We start from the raw sequence: 22,271 nt of genomic DNA on the forward strand, positions 1-22,271 counted from the left end.
TGCGTCCTCGTGTGTTAACTGAGATCTGTCTTAAGAAACCATGAGGAAGTGACGGCACAATAATCCAAGTTGTATTTGCGTGTAGTAGGCTACAGGAGCTTTTGGAGTGCTCTGACAAACTAACATATATACGTGGCGCCACCCTGTGGTGTACGGGTCTACTACAATAGCTGCTTGCTCAAAAGTTCAATGAAAATGTAGGAAAAAAATCATTGAGCAGATCCTTGGTGTTAAGAAGAGCAGATAACATAAGAGGAGATAAAATAAGACACGTGACAACCCTCGTATATGAAAAAAACTTTTATTTCATCACTATTGTACACATAATTTCATGAGCACCATTTCATCTGAATTTCACAAAATCGTATCACAGTGTCTGAAAGATGATTTTGATCAGCATGACAGTATTTACAAAGATGATATACAATATAATATTGCAGTTTTCACCTAAAAAAACAAACGAGGATTTTACTACAAGTTGGCACAAATAGTGAGAACATATACAGTGGATAGCACCAGGTTGATAACTTGCTAGACGTCTGAAATGATACATTGATTTGATATAAAACTGTACAGTACATATCTATGTGTGTGTAATATCAAAAAGAAATGTGTAATGGCACAGGCTGGGATGACTTTTAAAGCTGATTCTTCATGTGTAAACATACAGTCCTTCATATTCATGTTGGTGTAATATTCCTGGAACTTTTCTGATACAGGAGGAGTTTAGAATACAGTGACTGTCAAGCTTCAGCAGATTCCTACTTCTTATTATATAGACGCACCTGATATGAACAATATTAAACCAAGATGGAACAAATGTTTGGCAGTAAATTTGCGATCTGACCTTGTACTCCAGCAAAATCAAAACAGCGCTACCCATTTTGAACATAATTACCATTCATTTTCACAGAATAGGGAATTATCAGCCTACAAAAGGAAACTGATGAACCTTAAATGATTGAGAGAGGCAGGTGCTGGTTCTGAGAACTGTAGTCCAACACATAAAGATTATTCAAAACATAGTGCTGTGCAAAGATTGTCACTCTTTTTGTAGCTCAAGTGTTGCATGCTGTTCCATTAACTACTTGAACTTCTAAGAGAAGAAACTGAGAACCTCATCCATATGCATATTTCAAATGCAGATAAAATATGGATCAAGGGCTACACCATTGCACTTGTGGTTCTGTCAAATACAGTACTATCCCCTTATTTGATATTTGAGACTAACAGGTGTTTCAGTGGCTTGACTGTAGTATGTTCATGGTAATCAAGTGAGTAGTCTATTACATAGTTTAAGTCACTAACATGAAACAGAACAAAATGTGCGTGTCAGATACAGCATATATATTTTATATAATGTACCAGTCAGGAAAACCTACTGAAACATGACTACAGAACAAAAAGTACAAAGAGCCCTTTTTTAAATTCTTGGTACCAAAGGTTCGTTTCATCACCATCTTTAATAAGCCTCGCGTTTACAAAGTAATTCTTCGAGGAACGCAGGCTAATAGGTTCGTCTTCTTCTGTAATCCCCACACTGAGGGATCTGTGTTTTGTTTGTCTCCACGGCTTGCTTTCAAGTCTGTTGGAGTCTGACCCAGACTGCCTCCTGAACGGTTGACCTGCGCTGTGAGACACTCTCGGGAGCCGGTGGTGACAAGTGTTCTTGTGCATGTTATCTAGCATTGTCAGACATCTACTATTCTGTCAGACCCGGCGGAACACCTCGAAGAGGGAAGCAACAGCGTGCATGCGGTAGAAAAGGTTCAGAGGGACGGCAAAATTGAGAACTGTGGTCCATATGTTGAAGCCGTATGTCTCCTGTTCCAGCCCGTTGTCGTACTGCGGCCGGCAGCCAAAGGCAGGGAGGATCCACAGCTGAAAGAAAGAAAGAAATTACATTTTGTTAAAACAACAAGCTGTCATTTCTGCCTCTGATAAAGAGACGGACAGAATGAAGCAAATACTGTAAAAAAGGGAAATTTGGATGGTCAAATCTGATTTGAATTCCATCTTTAAAGGAAAAGTTCAACATTTTGGGGAATACTCTTATTCGTTTTCTGGTGGAGAGTTTCATTGATACCACTCTCATATTCTCTGCTAAATATGAAGCTATAGCCAGCACCAGGTTAGCTTAGCTTAGCACAAAAGCTAGCCTTGCCTGTTTCTATAAAATGGTAACAAAACCCACCTACCAGTACCTCTAAAGCTCACTAATTAACATGTTATATCTTGTTTGTTTAATCTGTACAAAAACCTGAGCATAAAAACATTAATATGCTGTTTTAGGAGTTACTAAAAAATTTACCGCAACCAGTAAACTTCCTGGTGTCTCCGCTGGTTACCTGGCAGCTGCTCAGAGCAATCTGGCACATAACTCTCCATAGAGAGTGATCTTCTCATCTAACTCTCAGCCAGAAACCGAAAGTGTATTTCCCAAGATATCAAACTTTTGCTTTAACTTCAGCTAATTATAATAAAATTCACAAAAACACGTCTCCATTTAATCTCATCTACAATCAATTGTCTGTAATTCTGTTTTTTTGACATGCTCACCGAAATGTTGCACATTATCAGGAACACAGCAATGTTCTTCAGGATTTGCCTCTTAACATTCAGGGTTTCCACTACTTTGTTTCCCACGGGAAGAGGCACCTCAGAAGGTTTCCTCGGACAGCTGTACACCTGTCCGCTCTCTTCCTGCTCATTCTCCATGGTAACACAGGTCCTGTCTGGAGTCTCATAGGCTCGGTTGATGATGCCATCATACGGTGGGGCCAAAGAAGAAGTCACTGAGAAGATTTTAGGAGCAGCTGGTAACTCAGGATCCTCCCGCTCTCCATCCTCTTGCTGGCGGTAAAGAGACTCTATGATGAAGAGATTCTGGACGTACTTCTCCAACACAATGAGCAGAGAGTAGATGAGGTTGGTCCAGCGGTAAGGAGGGCTGCTGTTTGTGCCTAAAACAGCCACTATGCTGCACCAGGACATCAACCAGGAGCCGATAGAGGATCCAAACAGCAGCTCTGTGTCCAGCTGTCTGGATGGGTTCTTGGAGGTGTCCAACGGCATGTGGTCCGCTCGGTATATGAGCAGACCTGAAGCACCAGCAGAGCACATGAACACGAGCATGACGATGCCATAAATGTAGAACATAGAAATGGCTGACTGACGTGTTTGGAGGGACTGCTCCACATTGGTGATGTAAACCACCAGGATCCCAATGGTGCTCGCCAGGGCAAGTAGACCCAGAATGGGGCCTAATGTCAAGCTCTGGGTTTTCGTAGTCAGCCTTTTCCGATTTGAGGAGAGGTCAATGGTCCGTCCAATGTTTTTCCACATGACAAAGAGCATGGCGGAGACAAAGATGTGATATTCAATGTTGAAGGGATAGAGATAGCTGAGGGTGCTGGAGAACATGGAGCAAGTGCTAGTGGTGCAGTTACAAGAAGGCTCTGAGTGATCTGCAAAAAACAAATCAAAAAAGGATGCAAATGCATGGGAGATCAGAAAGAGAACTGTTTACATGCTGTTCTAATTTAACACTGTTTGTCTATGTTTCAATTGATAAAACCACCTCCATCTATCAGGCCATGATACCATACTGGCAGAAAGAAATAAAAAGCATAAATATTAGAATAAATACACCCCTCAGAATACATCTGTTTTGTGTGTATACTCTATTCCTTGTGACAGGGGGAAATTTACACCTCTGTCTCTAGACTTTACATCATGATGGAATTTCATCTTGACATACTCAGGCCTTAAAAGCCTTGAGGCAAAATTATAACTACCCAACCGTTACTCTGTGTTAAGTGGAATATATGTAAATGTTTCATGAGGATCATTTTAAAATGCAGATTAGATTTGTTGAATATTTTGCTCAAGTGCCATCTCATTTATACAGTTTAACACAGTCTCTTCTGGAGGATGCCAGACCTTTGAGCAGCTGAGAGTAGACTGCTTTGTTCACATGCATGTAGAAAGAAAGAAGCTCATGTCTATCCCCTAATCCAATGTTTCCCTAACCTTTTTGACTTGTCACCCCTTATTATTGTCTGTCTAACTTTGAGTTTACTAGTTGTGACCAATTCCACCTAAAAGTTTTTTTCTTTTTCAAATAATTTTTTGAGGCCCAAAGAAGTAAAATTATCCAGTAGTTCACAAAGAATATCAAAGATTAAAGGGTAGAAAGAATAAACATAATCTTGTGTAGCAGAAATGTGTTTTTTCAGCTTTTTAATTGTGTTAATCTTCTCGTGACCCCTTAAATTTATCTTGTGACCCCCTGCTGGGGTCCCAATCCCAATATTGGGAACCATTACTCTACACTAATGCCATCTCAATAACTGGTATCACTACAACAACAAAGCTAGAAAGCTCTATATTTCTACCCTCACACTAAATTCAAAGCAAAAGACTGTCTGCTTCCTTTAAGATTATTTTTTGGGGCATTTTTGTCTATATTGGATAACTGAAGGTGCAGACACGGACTGAGAGATGAGTATGGCTGGAATATATACAGTATATCTATATTGACGTTTCAAAATGTTTTAGATTTGTAATAATACTTTAATTTGAAGTAACTGTAAAGGCCAGTATTTTGTTTTACAATTGTGCCTCTTTAAATTAATTTGATGGCAGTGGCTTATAAAATCAAAGTTTCAATCATGTTTTGTTTTTTAATAAAGGTATGGGCCACTCCATAAAAATGTTCAATATTGCCCCTTGATGGTCAATATTCATAGTCATATTCTACTCATTTAAATTTGAAATTTCATTCATTAGCCGAACTCTTCAACATCTCAGATGTTGATGACAAAGCACTTTTTATACTTATTACTCCTTGTAAACCTCACTACAACTCACTATGGTAATGCTGTTGCCCTCTAGAGATCAAATGCATCCTCCTACCCCTCCTACCCCCCAAAGGCCACCACTATGGTCCTGCACCCTTTAATTAAAAAGGGAACAACAGTCAGGGTGCAGCCAGCCTCACAGTCAGCCGGATATGAGGAGGAGCAGCCGAGCCCCCCAACCCTAGGCTTAGATGTATCAGTTACTGTAATTGCAGCACCCTTGGGAGTAAGCAGCCTGGGACAAAGCCGTCTGAGGTCAAGCGGGGGGTTGCCAAGGAGAGTGGTGGTGGCTGAAGTGTGGGGAAAGGACTGGGGAGGGGGCCTCAGCACTAGCGACACTGTGTATCTCCTGAAACCTAATAGAGAGACGTTCGACACAAACAAGAGCCACTGGGCTGCTGATCTAACCTCCCTTCCCCTCGCAACCCTCCTCTCCTTCCCTTTTCTTTTATCCATTGAAGTGAGCTCTCAACTGGACTATTGTACTTTTCTTCCAGGTACAAGCCAGCAATCGACCCCTTGGCCCTTACCTATAGTGAGGTTTCTGTAGCCCAGGGCAGAAAGTCTTCTCATATGGTTGTTCAAGAAGTGCTCGGCCTCTGACATCACGCCGTTGCTCCACAGGAGGAGGTTGGTGAAGACTGCATGGATTACACCAAATCTGAAAGACAAACAGTTAAAAGCAAGGTTAATGACCAACTGTCTAACAGCATGTTAGTGTTATGACTCAGTTTGCCATTATGTGCATGCATGTAGATTTATATTTTACACATTCTTTAGTTGCTGGTGAGATGTTTCATGACTAAATTGATATGAAAACAACTAACCTCTTGTTAAATTATAATGTCACATGTTTCACATACCTCTCAAATGTTTCAAAACTCTTGATGACGTCCTTGATGTGAAACCAGAGAAAATACACCTAAACAAAACCAAAAGCAGACACAAAAACTTACTATAGAAAAACTTGACCAAACATATCCAAACATAATGCATATTAAAAGCATATTAAAACATATTTGATCAAAGTGCAAAAATATACTCAATAAGAATTATTTAAGTCCTTATCCCCTGTCAGTTGCACTAAAACTACATGGACAATGACAGGATTATATTGTTGCAGCAACTCTGTGCTCGCCTGAGCAACAAAGGGCACATTATTCCAAGACCTACCTGGTTAAGTGGTGCACAGAAAAAAAGACACAGTGTCTAACACCGCTGAAAGATTATCACTTTATTGAAATTAAAGCAGGGTTGTAAACTTACCTGTGCTATGGTGTGAGTTGCATGGATGACAGGATATACCCCAAGCACAGCCGACACACAAGACTGATAGCCAACATAATACCCGATTCGGAAAGCGTCCATAATCAGTGAAAGCAGCGCAAGAAGAGTCAAACCACCTACAGAAAAAAAGAAATAAGGATTTAAGTTCTTGACACTTGATGAAACAAACTAATTCAAAATGTGCCTCGGCTTAATGGCAAAACAAATCACTTTTCAGGTTTTCTTAAACCCCGTTTGTCAAACCACATCACATAAGGATTGTGGTTTTTGAATGATCACTTGCATACTGAAATAGACATCTGTAACCTCTAAATACATGGCAAAAATGGCATCAATTTGCATGTTTACGCATTTACTGCTATAATCTCACAAACTGACCTCTTATCCAACATGTAGTGGCGTGGACATCTCTCTCAGTCCGCGTGTTCGTCCGTCTGTCCCGCACCAGGATGTACCACATCATCCAGATCAGCTGGAGGATCATGAGGCCGGTGACAAAGGACAGCAGGTGCTCTTCCTGGACAGAGGGGCCATGGTTCGCGATGGCCAGCATCAACGCCGCCCCGATCAGCAGCAAATTGGCCCCGTACTGACCGCTGAGGATCTCTGCGTTCTTCTTCGGGTAGTCCCCTGACAAATTGAGTTTTAGTTTGGTGAAAATCTTCTTTTCTTGCTCGGAGCTGGACGATGAGGAGGAACTGTGACGGTATTTGTTTAGGCACATAATATCCAGGCCACTGTGTTCCACCATAATGGGAGAAATGTATAAAGATCGCAGTGCTGAGAGAAGAGTAAAGTCAAAGCCGCGCGCTATAAGTGCATTTGAGGGAGGCCAGGTGCGTAACCTGTTGCTACAAGGTGGGGATTCAGACGGATAAGTACTGTGCCAAACATGCTCATTCAATCTTCAAGGTCCGGCTCAGTGGTCACGCAGAGTTTCAATGTCCAGCCTCGCTGAAGATGGACTTGATAGATGCTATTGTCATCTTGTAACCCTGAAACTGAAATATCTAGTGGTGTAACAGGCTCACCGAGTCACTGAAAATGGGAGATTGCGTTTCAGTCTTTGGTGATCCCAGACCCCCGTACTCTTGAAACTCCCATATGATTCTGAGAAATCACTGGGCCTGCTGTGCCAACCATTCACCGCCTAAAGAAGCAAAAACGCTAAGCACGGAACTATCCACAATAACAGAAAAAAACACGAGCTTCGTCCAAATCCACCTCCTCAGTTCAGCTGCCAGACAGTCTTTCCAGGTCTGCTGAAATCCTCTCAGGGTGGCTATCGGGTGTTAAGCACACAGGCCTGGACGAGATGAAAAGGAAGATGACATTTCACAAACCTGCGATTTTAACAGGGTGGAGGCAAGTGACCTGTCCTGACAGCGCGTCAAATCCAAAGTGCCACCAACTCAGATCTTTATGTCCACCTGAGTTTGAGATGTGGTGTCAAAAAAACTTTTGAGAATAAAAAAGAATCAGATTTCAGTAGTGAAAATCACAGTAGCTGCTTGTGAGTGGATGTCAGGAAAGAAAAGACTGATCAGCACTGAGAGCTGTTATGGATATAACCGTGTAACCTCCGGTTCATTATATAGAGCCTGGGCGGATGCGCGCAATCTGCATAACAACAGGAGGGCTGTTGACATGTGTTATGATGTGTTATGTTAATGTCGATGGAGGTAATTAAATCTTTTTAATCAATAGTGTCTTTTAAACAAATTTCCTTTATAAGAAAAACTGCATAATTGAGAAGTTAATCACAATTACTCAAACTGGTAAACGCCGCCTGATGGCTTTTAAAAACGAAATAATAGTAAATAATTGGTGTTGGTTGTCCTCACATGGAAAACTGGTGATGGATTATGAGTGAGAGAAATAATGGTAACCCAACTGTCTGAATAGTTGGCAAAATACTGATACAGATTTCCAAAATATTTTTTTACTCATTTATTTCCATGAATAACTAATATCTCAACTAGCCATGACGTCAAGTTTTGTTAAATCAATGAAACTTTGACGTGTTTTGCTGTGTGTTTTTAGTCTTTTGAGAAGATAACTATGCAGGCTACAGTGTAAACATACAGGACGCAGAGCAATAAGGACTGCGCGCGAGAGCAGCGCACCATTGCGCACACGAGCACACGCCCCCCCACCCCCCTTATCACGAGGACTGTGCTCATCTTCAAGTCATCCGCCGAGTATTGATTTTCTGATCACTGATAATCGGGGCGATAAAGAAAAAGAGTAGGATCTATTCATTAGGCCACTTTATCAGTGTACTTTAATGAGCGTGGTCTGAACATTTTGATTGAATTAAGAAATGCTCTTAGCTCTCTTTAGTTTACACTTCAGGGACATCCCCAAAACAATCCCATTGATTTTTGAGCGCAGTTGGACGACACAGTGACGACGTCAAACAGTGTGATTAATTGTAAAAGTTTTACTGTCATCGTGAAAAAGAAATTTATTTAAAAAGCCGAACATCGCACACAATAAGCTGATGTACAAACATTACTAACCCATCGAGAGGGGTTTTATGTGAGATGATGGATCCATCGCTTCTTCATCTGTAGAACAATGACTAACGTGACCGATTAGAGCGTCATCACCCGTGAGTTCAGGAGAGATTATTTGATAGGACAGACATAGTTCAGGAAAACAACATCTGCAGTATGATAAAGCTGGGCCTGTCTTTTTGATCATGTCTCCTGCTGTCAGAAATAAACCCACTGTAACATTATTAACATCTGACCAAGAGCTAAGGACTTTAAATATTGTTATGGTATCACGTGTGTAGAGATTTATGTGCAGCATCTTACCAATAACGCTTAATGCTGGACTTTGTTCCTTTTCAAAAGGCCTTCAGGGAATATTTGCTGTACACATGAACAGCTGTGCATACTGTCAGTGGTGGAAAGTAATCAAATACATTTACTCAAATATTGTACTTGAGTACAATTTAAAAGTATTTCACTTGTGTATTCCCATTTTATGCTAAATGTTTACTTTTTAATCAGTTACATTGATTTGACAGCAATATTTAGCAGTTATTTCTAGATTAAATTTTCACAAATATCCACTTATAAAATTCTGTACATACATCAATGCGTCAGTAATATGGATGTAATAGTAAAGCAAGGCTGTCACTTTCAATGGAGCATGTTTATATGGTGGTATTAATCTGGAAATTTTACCACCACTAACATTAAATATTCTGAATGATGAATAGCCATTATCAACACACTGGAGGAATAAGTCAAACTGAAATGAGCTTTAAGTAGCTATGAACTCTATGAACTATCTCAAATTTAGGCATCAAAACATGTAATTTGACTTGATTACAGTCAGATGGATCTAAGCAGGTCATCATAAGTAGGTTTAAAATATACATTTGTGTAAAGCCTGGCCTTTTATATCCAGTAAATGCTCCAAACTCTGAAAATAATAGTATTGAATGAATGCATTGATCTTATTTTTATTAACTTACCTATATGTACTATAACAGTGTAAACAAAAACTGAACATTATAAGATTTAATTGAAAGACAAAATTTATGTTGTACTGGACTGCATTAGGTTTTTACGGATGTATAAACTGGTCAGTATATGACTGAACAGTTAAAGGTAGTTTTGATCATATGAAAAATGCTGTATGTGAAAAGAAACAAGAAATTTAAAGTTGATGATAATTTTCCAAGCATGTCCCCTTGTTCTCAGGTAAGTTTTGTATCAAGTTCTTTCTATTTTAGCTGCAATTTCAGGTCCAACTATTATCTTGCAATCTTGTAGTTTTTAATTGTTGTTTGTTTTTTTTTTTTTTGATGTTGTACATCTTCAAGCAATGATAACGATTTTCTGCAGGAAACGTCATTATAAAAGTTTATTAAAGAAAAAACATTTTACAGAACATAAGCTGAAGTCTTCGCATTCTTTAGCACAAACTTGAGAAAAAAAATAAAAATAAATTTAAAACTCTGTTGGTTTCATTACATAGTTTTAAGTGGTGAGACACTTCTTGCAGTTTTTCTCCATTGCTTACACACATATTTCTACATATAAACACAATGAGCCTTTTGACATGTTACAGTAGGACATGCACAGGCGTAAATAATAACTTTTAAAATTGGCTGAATTCTCTTTGGCTGCTTCAGTTTTAAAGCCCTGCTATCATGTGTGCTGCTCATCGTCATGGCTTAATGGGAAAGGTCTGCTGTGAAAATGCCCTTTTTCTCAAAACATTCATTTCTCTCTGACTGCAAAACCTTCTTAGAATAGTTTTCATTAGTTATTTACACATTTTCTTTGGGAAAACACAGCAATGACAAATCCTAAACTCAGATGCTAATACTCTCAGCACATCAGCACCACAGCAAGGCTGCCTCAGTATCTGACCTATCGAAAATCATTAATACCAACTGGCTGTGTTGTCTTGGCGGAGAGATCAGATATCTTCACAACTCCAGTAAATAAAATATGCTGCAGGTGTAGGCCTACTGTAACCAAACAAGGAATGGTGTGACAGACGGAGAGGAAAGAGCACAGCAGAGGAGAAAAACAAGTTAGATAGTTTCAAATGACGTTTAGAACACTATTGTTGACTATGTGGCGTATCATGGTCTCAGCTTAAGAGACGCTGGTCATTGTGTCCAGCCAAATCTCAGCTGATATACAGGGGCCTTGGTCATCTAAACTTTTCGAAGGGTGAACATTTTCACCATATAATGACATTAAGAATCTGTAGTACAGCACAGAATATTTAACAGGCAGGTCCTGTCATAACAAGGAAAGAAATTCTTACAGATAATTAAATATTTTCAATTATACACAAGCTGAGTATAAAAGCCATAGAGAGAATTCTTAAACACCAAATTAACATGACAAAGATCAGACTGGAACAAGGAACTGAGACAGCAGTGCGTCCCAATAAGCATTTATCTTGTGTTATTGTCATTTTTAATGCATAAATTGTATTATATATTTTACTATGGTAATAATATATTATACTTTTGGCCTTTTTTTCTATTCAGACAACACTTGAATTTGAAGCTGATGAAGATCAGCATCTTAAATATTTACTAAATGTTTCCCTCATAGACATTTTGACAGTTGTTTTAAAAGTTAAGTGCTGTGCTGAGAGCATGTTTTCTCAGCTACATTTGAAAAGGGAGATGTACTGTATATGTGTGGTTTGATGGGAATATACCATAATGATAAGGGAGAAGATAAGGTGGTGGTGTTTGATATGGTTTAATGTGTTGAAAGTTTATGGAAGGTGGGTTTACTGTACTGATACCAGTGCTGAGGTTTGAGGAAATGTGTCAATGCAGTTGGCAATTTGAGCGCTTTGTAAGAAATATTTGTAAGCAAAGGAGAAAAACTGTTGCATACAAAATTCGACATCATAGCTAATAAGTTGGGATTCCGGAGCTGCAAAACAAAAGGAAAGATTATGTAAAGTTGTGATTCTTCAAGTATGAAACATTGGTATTAAATATGTAATGTTTAATGATACAAGATTTCACACCATATACTTTACATGTTCAACAAATACAATGTTATACATTCAATAAAAAGAGATTTAATGAAAATTCAAAATTACAAAAGTGCTTAAAAACAAGGAGCGTCATCCTCACCCATCACATTCATCCAAGCAAAGAGATGAACATGACCACACCCATGAACTGAGTGAAGAGGATGAGTGGAGTGAAGAAGGACCACACCGGCCACAGTGCTATGTTAAAACTGCAAGAGAAGGACACACGTTACTTAAAAATATTCACAAACTGGAACTGAAATTTGATGACAAGTTGAGTATTTATCAGTTTTGATGAATCATTAAATATTAGCTGTATACATGTGCCTCCTACACTGTCATGTTGATCTCACAGTTGATTCAGAGGAAGAACGTGGGAAGCTAATCAATGCCAGTCAAGTTTTAGGGTTGGTACTGCTAACAAAACAAACGTGTACACAATTAAAGCTTGGTGCTCTCATGCTTCCCACATAATCTAATCATAGGCTCCAATCAACCAACAAAGATTCACATGGAAATGGCTTTATGATTTAAATGAGGAGGATTAGCTCATCGCAGGACAAAGAAAGTTTGCAGGTCAATCAATAAATGACTATTGAGATGTTAGAGATCAAATAAACAACATTAGCAATGAATCACACGTTAATGTACAAATCAATAATAAAAAGGGCCATTTAAATTTAAATTTTATTAATCATGATTATTGCCCCTCTCAGCCCCTCGTCAACCACAGACAATCCCACAACAATTAAATAAATAGGTACAGCTAAAACAAGTGCTATAGTAAAGGTCCCACCTTGCACTGTGTTAAGATACCGACCTACTTAAAGATTACTTTTAACTCAGTCTGTCCTGATCTTCATTGATATACAGAGAAAACGGTGGATTGATTTGCACTAGTGTAAAATAATAACGAAGAGAGTTTTTTAAGGCTAAAGAACATTGTTTGTTCTACATATCAGACCAGCAAACCCTCCATATAAAATACTGTACTTGTCAAGTAATTGAGTCTTAATAAAAGAATAAATAAAGCATATGGCAGTTTAGAGCAGCTCATACTGCCTAGAACACAGGACAAGATTATTTCAATTACAGTATTTCTTAAGTGATTTTAAAATATTACAGGCCCTGCAGATTGTGAGTAATTAAGACAGGAAAGTGAGACAGATGCTAGTTAAGATCAGTCTGTACAATCCTGTACAGTCTAAGGCCTAATCAGGCAAACTAAGTGATAACACCCGATGGGTATAAAGGAACTTTAAAACTCCATTAAGGAATATTTTCGATATCAACACTTGAAGGGTTTATTTGCTGAAGGGTTGCTAGTACTGCTGAACCAACTGAGAATCAACACCAGCAAATGCCAGCAAAGACCTACCTGTTGAGCATGAAACAGAGAGTGGTTGATATAAAAAGTCGAGCATTTTGAAAACGTAGAACGTAGAGCTACAATGTAAACCAAATCTGGCCTAAAAGGCGAGTAGATTTGTCACAAATCTCAAAACATACTAAACATATGAGGACATCCCATGAATTTGTGTAATTATGGTCTAGGAGTGCTTTTGCTGGTTTGGACTAGCCCCTTTTTTGGACTAGCCCCTTTTTTGTTTGAGCTAAGGAAAATTTCTGTACTGCAGTTGTTGATTTATCTGATGATATCATCTGCAAAAGCACATATTGGCTTACCTCTTCCTCTTCACTTCATGTACCCAAAGAGCGTGAAACAGGTACAGTATGTCAAGTGTTCTTATGATTTTTTTCAAGTTCTTACAACCTAAATCTAATGCTGCTCTACTTTCTTTGGTGTCTGAAAAGAAAATCTTATTGTGTATTTTAAAGTTACAGGAATGACAAGGAAGTTAAGGGGTACTTAATTTCTTCCTTTTTTGCTGTTTTACCTGCAAGATGCACCAATAAAGGCTGCAGTGGTGATGGGAGGAATGGCGGGATACTCTTGGTCGTAGTGCTGGATGCCTTTGAACCACTCCAGGTAGATAATACAAAACATAGCCAGAGACAGGCAGATCCCAAGCAGTACCAGACCCACATTGAACCACCAACTGGAAAAACAGTTTAAAAAGAGGAAATTTTATTTAAAACCTGAATAAAATCTATAAAGACTTATTGAAGCTATTCAAATACAAAAGAAGGTATCGATAACAATATGACACACATTCTCCTAGTGGTATCAAGAAACCAATGACACCACTGAAAAGAAAAAAAATATTCTTGATGTTTTCTGTGAACAACTTTCTGTGAACGTCACAATAAATGCTTTTCAGGAACAACGGTTGCTGTGAGTATAGGTCATATACAGGACCAGAATAATGAACTAGTGTCTCATTACAGGATACTGTAAGCAAGTCGCAGTCAAATAATCATCTCACACTTCTGCCTTGCCGCTCGTCAGAACATGGGCGTTTTCTTTTAAGCGTGGCTACGATGTTTACAAGTGGCCATGCAGAAGGAGAGATAATTACACAAAGGCTATGTCTGAAATTACCTCCCATTTACTACCAAGTGTACTTGCTTTAATTTGGGTTAACTTTTGAGTTTTTGTAATGTAGGGGATAACGAACGAGTGAATGAAAGATAGATTTCAGATACAGTCGAGCATTCTGTGCAACAAATCCCTCAGATGTTTGAGATCAGAGAGGAAATTCTAGCATCTTCCTTATCTCACTTACCTTTTGATATCATCATTCTCCATGATGTTGTGGAGGAAATCCACGTAGTAGGTCACACTTACAGATGCCACGATCCAGAAAATGGAGTGTCTGTTAATTCGAGGGAGAGGTTTGGCATCTTTTTCCTCTTGACCTGAAACATAACAGGGAAAAAAATGACTTTATTAGTAGTGGGTATTTCAATCTACATGTCTAATTGAAGAGCATGCTTCATTCTAGGACAGCAACTAAAGATTATATTCATTATCGATTAATCTGATGATTACTTTCTCAATTAGTTGTTTGGTCTATAAAATGTCAGTCATTGTTTCCCAAAGCCCAAGGTGTGAGGACTTTCAGAGAAGTGACAGTGATCAACTATTTACACTCCCAAAATGGTTTGGCTATAGTCTTAAATTTTATTATCAGTTAATAAAATGATTTGATATCCTGCAAAGTAGTAATACAGTTTAACAGTACCACATTGCATAACTCTGAATAATGAGAGGCACTGAAAGCGTTACAGTATGGTACTGAACTTACTGCCGAATATGAGATTTCTCTTGCCTTAACAGAATGTGCAAATCCCCACCTTTCTGGTTTAAGGAGCTTTTGAGGTGAAACTGATAGCTTTCTTTGAGATAATCTTACTTCTCAGAGAACTATTAATCTCTATAATTTACTGGTTGATTAAACGTATCAGAGCCTGTTGTTGGCTGCTGAAGTGCTTCAGCATGCTGGTCTGCTCTGTGCAGAGTTCACAATGAACTCCATGCCCCAGACAAGAAGTTGGCCTACATATTTAATCAAAGTTATGCCTACTGGTCCATCTTGTACACAAGATATACTATAGCAAGCTGTCTTGCCAGGAGGACAACTTGAGGGATGTACAGTAGATAATATACGCAGAGATTAATAAAGAAAAGATGACCACTCGACAAATGTTTGGTCTGCTGCTTGTATTACACGTATCTGTTTACACTGGCAAAGAGATGACCCCTGGATTGGAGACTGTCGGAGTAGAGTCTCCCTGTATTATGTTGCTGTGCTGACACAGTGTTTGCTCACAGTCAAAACAATCAAGAATTGCTGGATTTCTGCCAGTGAAGGGCCACAAAGTTGGACAATTGTTCACTGTACAAGCTGCCCACAAACCCCTTCTGACTAAAAATGCTGCAATTACAATCAGCATAGGTCGTTCTGCTATATTTAAAGGCTATAGCTAACGTTATAGTTTTGCGAATGGAAAATTGCAAGTTCTTGAAATACTACACAACAACTGAGATACAAACTGGCCATTCAAACCATGAAGGTTAGCTATTTTCCCAACCATAATTACCTCAGGTTAGCCAGCAAGATAGACTTATAGGTAATTTTGCCAATGGCACTACATAAGGATATTAACTGTCACACCAGGGCACTGTATCGTTTTGTTTTGAACTGTACGTTACGTTAGTAGCGTTACCATGGAGTGTTAACTGTCAGCTAGCTCTATCCGCCAACAAACTACCAGCTGAAGTTGGCTAGTAACGTTAGCCAGCTTTACATTTTTAACGCTTACTCTTTTCATCTCCGTCAACCGATGTCGTTGTTTGCATAAGAAACTCCGCATCTCTCTTAAATCTATTCCGCAACGTTGCCAGCTCACTGTCGTTCAGCATTGTGTAGACGCTATCATTAACTTACACTAGCTCTAAACGCTAACTGATTAGAAAACACTTCCTGTTAGACAGAGTCGCATTTTATGACGTACTTCAAAGCGACAGTTGTAGTTTTTTTGTATTAGATAGATAGATAGATAGATGTTTATTTATCCACGTGGGGAAATTGTCACACAGCAGCAGAGATTTGTAAGGGAATAGAAATAGGAATAATAAGTGTGGAATACAATAAATAAATAAATAAAAATACTAAAAATACTTATAAAAATATGTATGATATATGTGTAATGGTATGCATCAGTACTGTATTACATAAATAACAGAATAAACAGTATAAATGGTACTGGTGTGACAGTTAAAAAGTGCAAACAATGTAGCTGTATGTTATATAGCTGTATGATAAACGGTGCAAACAGTATATCCATATGTATAAACTAGTATAAACTTAGAAATAACCGAATCTAACAAATATCAAGACATAGCTACAGAAAGTAAGCAGATATCAGTTAATCAAACAATCAACCCATTACAAGACATATTAAAAACACATTACATGACTTGAATATATAGTTAAATTATATTCCTAAAAGGGGGTGTTTGGAGTCTGAGTATGCATTTAAAGACATTGCTTTTTTTCCATCAGTCTCAAAGCACTGACATGGTCCACAGACACAGAGCCCCTTTAGAATACGGAAAACAACAGTCTAATCATTTTCTCTACACTTAAATGTTTGGATAATAAACTAAAAGTTGAAGGTTATTCAAAAATATTTTTCTAATCCTCTCAAGTAATGGCAAACACAATATTTTCTCCTGAAAGTAGAAGTATGCCTAGAAATTTGACAAAACATTGTTAACCTTTGGTGGTAAAGGTGTTAGGGTTAGAGATTTTGTTGACAGTCTGACATGCATATTCCCAAGAAGGTAATAATAAATCTCATATTTGTAGTTTTGGATGGACAAAATTAGAACTTGTAAAGCATACACTAAAATCATGCTAAACCAAGTCTTTGACAAGAGGGAAATATGTTAGTTTAATTCAGTATTTGTAACATACAAAAGAAAGAACATGTCTTATATACATACATTTCATGTCACAGTGTGTTTTGCATACATCCATTCTCATAGACCCTTTTGACACTGATGACATTACACTAACTACAGCTGGATGGGGGACAAATATATTCAAAAGGGTAACGGAGGATATTTGCACAGAAAAGTCTGACAAGGCACATTTTCTGCCACCCCTCATAAACCCTGCAGAATGCATAGTAGCTGGTTGTATTCCAAAGTTTATCTTGAATGTATACCTTTACATAGCGCTGGCAAGAATCTGACACTGATGATACCTTTGTCCCATTTCACTCTCAATTTGAAACAAGCCTAAGAGAGACCATGTGCTGTGATGAAACGTGAATAATGCTGCAGTTAGTTGTTACAGTTATACTACAGTTGTTCCAAGAGCCCAGTTTTGTCAATCTACACTCGCTTGCCTGTTCATTTTGTCAACTTAGGCAAAAGTAGTCTTAAACAAAAGCGCTGCAATAAATCTTACCACAATGATATAATCTTTAGTTTGTTGATACCTTTTAAAGATGAGTTTATTTCAAATTTCTGTATTGATATAAAGGGGATTATAACCATTCCAGTATGTAGTCAACTTTTTAGGGAGACTTGTGACTGTGTGCCACTTTGCCCACAGGTCAAGGCAACAGTCTTCTGTTACTTTGCGTACATGAGCATTTATTGTTCCTGCAGATGCACCAGATAAGAGTGTTACCTCAGACTTTGGGATGCCAACCCCCAGAGGTCTGGTGCTTACACTGTGGATTAGTAAGAAGAGAAACAACTGGAATATTACAAGCAGCATACAACAGGTGTGCTGTATAATGGTCCTCTGTGTAATGACAACATTAACGTGATACTGTGTAATTTCTGCTGAACACAGTGGCCACAAGAGACAATTACAGGATAATGATGAATTCTAAAGCGTAATATAACAGTAAGATGAGTAGAGAGGAGTCATAAAGTCAGCAAGCTGACTAATGATAGTTACACAGCAATATCAATCTGAGCTTTGCTACCATTAGCCACTAAATGCAGCTTGTCTGAATCCAAGTAAATGCTGTAACAGCAAAACCCCTGAGTGTACTGTATTAACAGTGTGTTTATTAATTGAAATGTTAAAACAAAATGTAACTGTCTCACAAGTGGAAAAGAATAATAAAGTCAGCAAACTGGGGGGCTGAGGACTGCAGAGGAATGTTATTTCTTCTTTCAGAAACTCAGTCTTTATTTCATAAACAGGGTACCCATTTAATTGCGGGAAAAAAAACCCCATCATAATAGAACATAAAACATAATGGCAGCCATATCTATCAGAACTAAGACCAAATTTCAGGGGTGAAACTGCCCCATGCAAAACATAGTGGCCATATGGTTCATCCTGCAGTATCCAAAAGCAGAAATAAAAGGCTGATCAATCAAATGAAACTAAGACCGTCTTTTCCTGTTTCATTTTCTGAGTATCCTGTGGGGTCTGGATTTAAAAAACAGCATTAAACAATACATGAGTCCCACTGAGGACTAGAAACACCATTTTAATACTAGCTAACTTGAGTAACAGCTTCACTAATACCCAAAGTATGCAATATACAATTACAGGTAAGCAGTGTGATGAATGAACATCAGTGTTAAACCTGCTGGGATTAGCAGAGCTTCATAAAGCTGGGCATATTTCCTCCTGTAGCTCTTCCTGTGTGTGTGTGTGTACAGAGGTAAAGAAGCTGCTCATTCTAGCGGTGGAAAATCAGACAGCATTAAAACTTCACCTGAGGCTGACACCAAGCGTCTTGCTTCTATGGAGCTTCTGTGTCCCTGGCCAAGTGAACCTCGTTCGGGGTGCCGAGGAATGTGCATTAGCTTCGTCCCGTGTGAGAGTCAAATTCACCTCAGGTGCACCTCTCCCGTTTCCCTTCCCCCACTCCAACATCCAATCCCACAGATAAGGTGCCATTTCCCAGCCTTACCGTGGGCTTGGAATGTGGAACAGAGCAGCCGTCTCTCACTATTGTCATTTTATACATTAAACAACACTGACAATTTCAAAGTAATTTGTAAAACACATGCTGACCAGGCCCACCGCCATCAGCAAAATTACTGAACAGGAAAAATACTTCAGTTATAAAATTATTTAATCTTCAAGATTATGTCATCTGTATAAAAACATCCAAGGAAAGATGGCAGACAACAAATAACTTTTACATTTTAAAAGTCTAGGAACAACATACATTTCATGCTAGAAGCGTGAGATAACGATGTTTAGTTTACAAGTTTAACTCTGTCTTTCAAAACTCTAAACTTGGGATTGTTGTTGATCTTCTTGTTGAAAAGTGCTAGCACCTCCTCCTCCGATTTAAAGTTTCCATCACCAGTGAATGAATAGTACGCTGCCAGAACCTGTAAAAGAGGATCAAGCTCTTAACATCATGTTACACCAAGGACAAGTCTAATTTTCAACTTACTTTCTATAAGATTATCAGAACAACATGCTGAGTTCAGAGGTCAAATGGGATGCTGTACAAACAAAGAGCTGCAGACTTATGTCAACTCAGTAAGTAAAACACTCTGTGTCTCACCTTCTTCCTGAGTTTCTTCACCGACAGTTCCTGTTCAGCTGAGTCTTTCAGTACTGCCTTGATATTTCCTTTCCAGTTGAATTTCCCTGTAAGTTTTTCAGAAACACTAATTAGCTGTTGGTATTGAGAATATTCTCTGAGGGTCATTTCCTCACTGTCAACAAAAGAAACAACACTGACCCCTGGTGGCTTCATTATTTAAAACTGTCATTTATTTATTGACAGATGTCAATCATGGGCATGTACCAAACCACATTACCTTTGGAAACTGCTTGATCGTCAGTCTCCTCTGACATGTGTATGTCGGCAGCCTCTGTTGTTTGGCCAACTGGAGGACAAAAGATAAAAGTCATAAGTGAATCATAAAATACTTACCGTAGTCCTACACTTTTCAGTTAACAAGGAAAAATGAAAATGGGTCATAATTTTAATATTTCCAAATACATGCACAAAAAGTGCATACTGCACACAGGTGGATGGTAGTGTTTCGCATTTCCACAAAATTTTAATTATTTATCTACATTTGACAGCCAATTTGCAAAGCTGCTAATTCAAACATGGGGTCATTATATTTGCTAATATCAGGGAAGCACATGTTTAAAAGTTAGACTACTACTAATAACAATATGCTGGCAGAAAGATTCAACATAACAGAGTATGTGTGAACCCTTCAGCAAATTTCGTACTCACTCTTCGTCTTCTTGCTGGATATCTCATCATCAGCACCATGCCCATTCTCTTCATTTCCATGTTTTCTCTTTTTGTCCTTTTTTTTCTTTGTAGCTGTCTGCTCTTCCTCTGGTTCCTGTGCGACTGTCTTTTCAGCACCTTTAGTAACCTTCCCGTTCTTCTGCTGACGGGCCTCTTTACGCTCGCGCTTGTTCAGTTTCTTCTTCTCAACATCTGGGTGACCATTCTGCTTTTCATTTCCATTAGTATCCGCTTTGACTTCAGCTACTGTCTGTTTATCTTCTTTAGTCTGCTGCGGAGCCTTGGGAGGCTGTGAGATTAAGAGTGAACAATGAAAGTCAGCTGGGATATTGCAAACATGGGTAACTTATTGTTTCTTTCATTAATGGAATTTATTACAACCAAACTCACAAGGAAAAGCGCATAAAGGAGCATATTGTTGTTTTGCTATTGATGTTTTCTCCACATGTCATGACATAAGTGCTACATAACAGTCAAAACTTGATAGTTACATTGACCGGCTTCTAATACACATACCACCTTTGTGGAAATTATTTCAGTGGAAACATTTACATTTTCATTTAGCAAGATATGATATTACCTATGAAAGAGGAAACTCTGTAGCATGTTTTCAATGTACTTTGGAGCCAGTGGAAGCCCCTACTGACATTATTTCAATACTTAGGAATTTATCAGTAAACTAAACGTACTAAAACTAGTTTTCCACCGTATCTACTGTGCTGACAAACAACAACTGATATGCATCGGGGAAAAAGACAAACAATCAAACAGTATCACTAAGTATAGTCACTTACATTTTCAGTGGCTGTATTGAGGATATCCCACACTTCTTCTTGCAGACTGGGGTTGGCAATCTTCAGACTGTTTCTCATCCAGTTCTGAGGAAAAGTCACAAGGTGATTAGTTCACACATGCAAGTTCCCAATATCTGTAATACACATACACACACCCACATTTATGTCTCCCTCACCCACTAAAAAAAACCAATAGGAAGACACAACTGATCAGTCAGTATATTCAATAAAATGTGAAGTAATTGATACAATTTTCTAGGAACACCAACCTGAAACTTGGCCTTCTTTCTTGGGACGTTATCATACGCACTGACTTGTTTGAGCACATCCTTCAGCTTTGCACTGACTCCAGGTTTATTCATGGCGTCATGGATTCTCTTCAGGAGAGGAATAACCAGGTTAGAAACAAAACAAACCCACACTTTTCCTCTTTAAGACATACAGAACGGTTACATTGATGGGCATAGTTTACCTGAATCCACTGCTGCTGTTTCACATCTCCTTTGTTTGCCTTAGCCTCATAGCCTTTGCCTCCATACTTCTGATCTTCACTGATGCATTTAATGTGATTTTTGTAGTCCTCTCCCCTGCCCAACACATACAGAAAAACAAAATTATAGAGACATTTAGCACTGTCAGTTTGAGTGTTTAACTGGAAACTCGGTAGTAGTGAAAACATACCAGAAGTCTTTTCCACAGTCAATGCAGGACAGGACCTGGCAGCCCCGGCACATGTTCACGTGTTTATCAACCTGAGCTTTTTTCAGGGATTCGCCACAGGCATTGCAAGTGAAGAACACCATTTTCAACGATGAGTCTGGCTACTCGGCTGGGTTTTAACTGTGTAACGTTATCTTAACTGAAACTGACGACACTAACGTTTAAACCGAAATACATATGCGAAAGCGACACGGCACTGGGACGAGCTAACGTTAGCCAAAGACAGGTAAAGCTGGCAAATGCCACAATTGAACCGGTCACTGGAAGTTAGTAGAAGACTTATCCAAACGTATAACTGTTGTATGCCGCGATGTTAGACTTGTTTTGTCTCAAAATCGCACTGAGAAGCAACGGTCCTTCTACACCTCTCCATCCGCGGTGCTTAACTTTTCAAAAC

General features: G+C 38.7%; 3 protein-coding genes across 4 annotated transcripts; all 3 read right to left on the minus strand.

Annotated features, from left to right (window-relative positions):
• Positions 1 to 1,470: 1,470 nt before the first annotated feature.
• On the minus strand, positions 1,471 to 7,681 carry otop1 (otopetrin 1). The gene is made up of 6 exons (XM_067588609.1): positions 6,528 to 7,681; positions 6,129 to 6,265; positions 5,726 to 5,784; positions 5,393 to 5,523; positions 2,560 to 3,467; positions 1,471 to 1,881 (listed from the first exon to the last, which is right to left on the minus strand). Exons 1-6 carry the CDS (start codon positions 6,898 to 6,900, stop codon positions 1,711 to 1,713), a joined length of 1,779 nt encoding a protein of 592 aa, XP_067444710.1. The 5' UTR covers positions 6,901 to 7,681; the 3' UTR covers positions 1,471 to 1,710.
• Positions 7,682 to 10,013: 2,332 nt separating this feature from the next.
• Positions 10,014 to 19,074, minus strand: tmem128 (transmembrane protein 128). 2 transcript variants are annotated; one of them, XM_067588020.1, is made up of 5 exons: positions 18,843 to 19,074; positions 14,372 to 14,504; positions 13,583 to 13,744; positions 11,785 to 11,893; positions 10,014 to 11,578 (listed from the first exon to the last, which is right to left on the minus strand). In XM_067588020.1, the coding sequence occupies exons 1-4, from the start codon at positions 18,928 to 18,930 to the stop codon at positions 11,794 to 11,796; spliced, it is 483 nt and encodes a 160-aa protein (XP_067444121.1). In that variant the 5' UTR covers positions 18,931 to 19,074; the 3' UTR covers positions 10,014 to 11,578; positions 11,785 to 11,793. The 2 variants fall into 2 exon arrangements, with proteins under 2 accessions (XP_067444121.1, XP_067444120.1); XM_067588019.1 differs by lacking the exon at positions 18,843 to 19,074 and adding an exon at positions 15,912 to 16,083.
• A 113-nt stretch (positions 19,075 to 19,187) lies between these two features.
• On the minus strand, positions 19,188 to 22,249 carry lyar (Ly1 antibody reactive homolog (mouse)). The gene is made up of 8 exons (XM_067588018.1): positions 21,836 to 22,249; positions 21,627 to 21,741; positions 21,424 to 21,531; positions 21,155 to 21,238; positions 20,340 to 20,649; positions 19,909 to 19,977; positions 19,650 to 19,735; positions 19,188 to 19,470 (listed from the first exon to the last, which is right to left on the minus strand). The coding sequence occupies exons 1-8, from the start codon at positions 21,955 to 21,957 to the stop codon at positions 19,333 to 19,335; spliced, it is 1,032 nt and encodes a 343-aa protein (XP_067444119.1). The 5' UTR covers positions 21,958 to 22,249; the 3' UTR covers positions 19,188 to 19,332.
• Positions 22,250 to 22,271: the final 22 nt, after the last annotated feature.

This window comes from Thunnus thynnus, chromosome 4 (assembly GCF_963924715.1).
Source record: "Thunnus thynnus chromosome 4, fThuThy2.1, whole genome shotgun sequence".
Classification (NCBI taxonomy): Eukaryota; Metazoa; Chordata; class Actinopteri; order Scombriformes; family Scombridae; genus Thunnus; species Thunnus thynnus.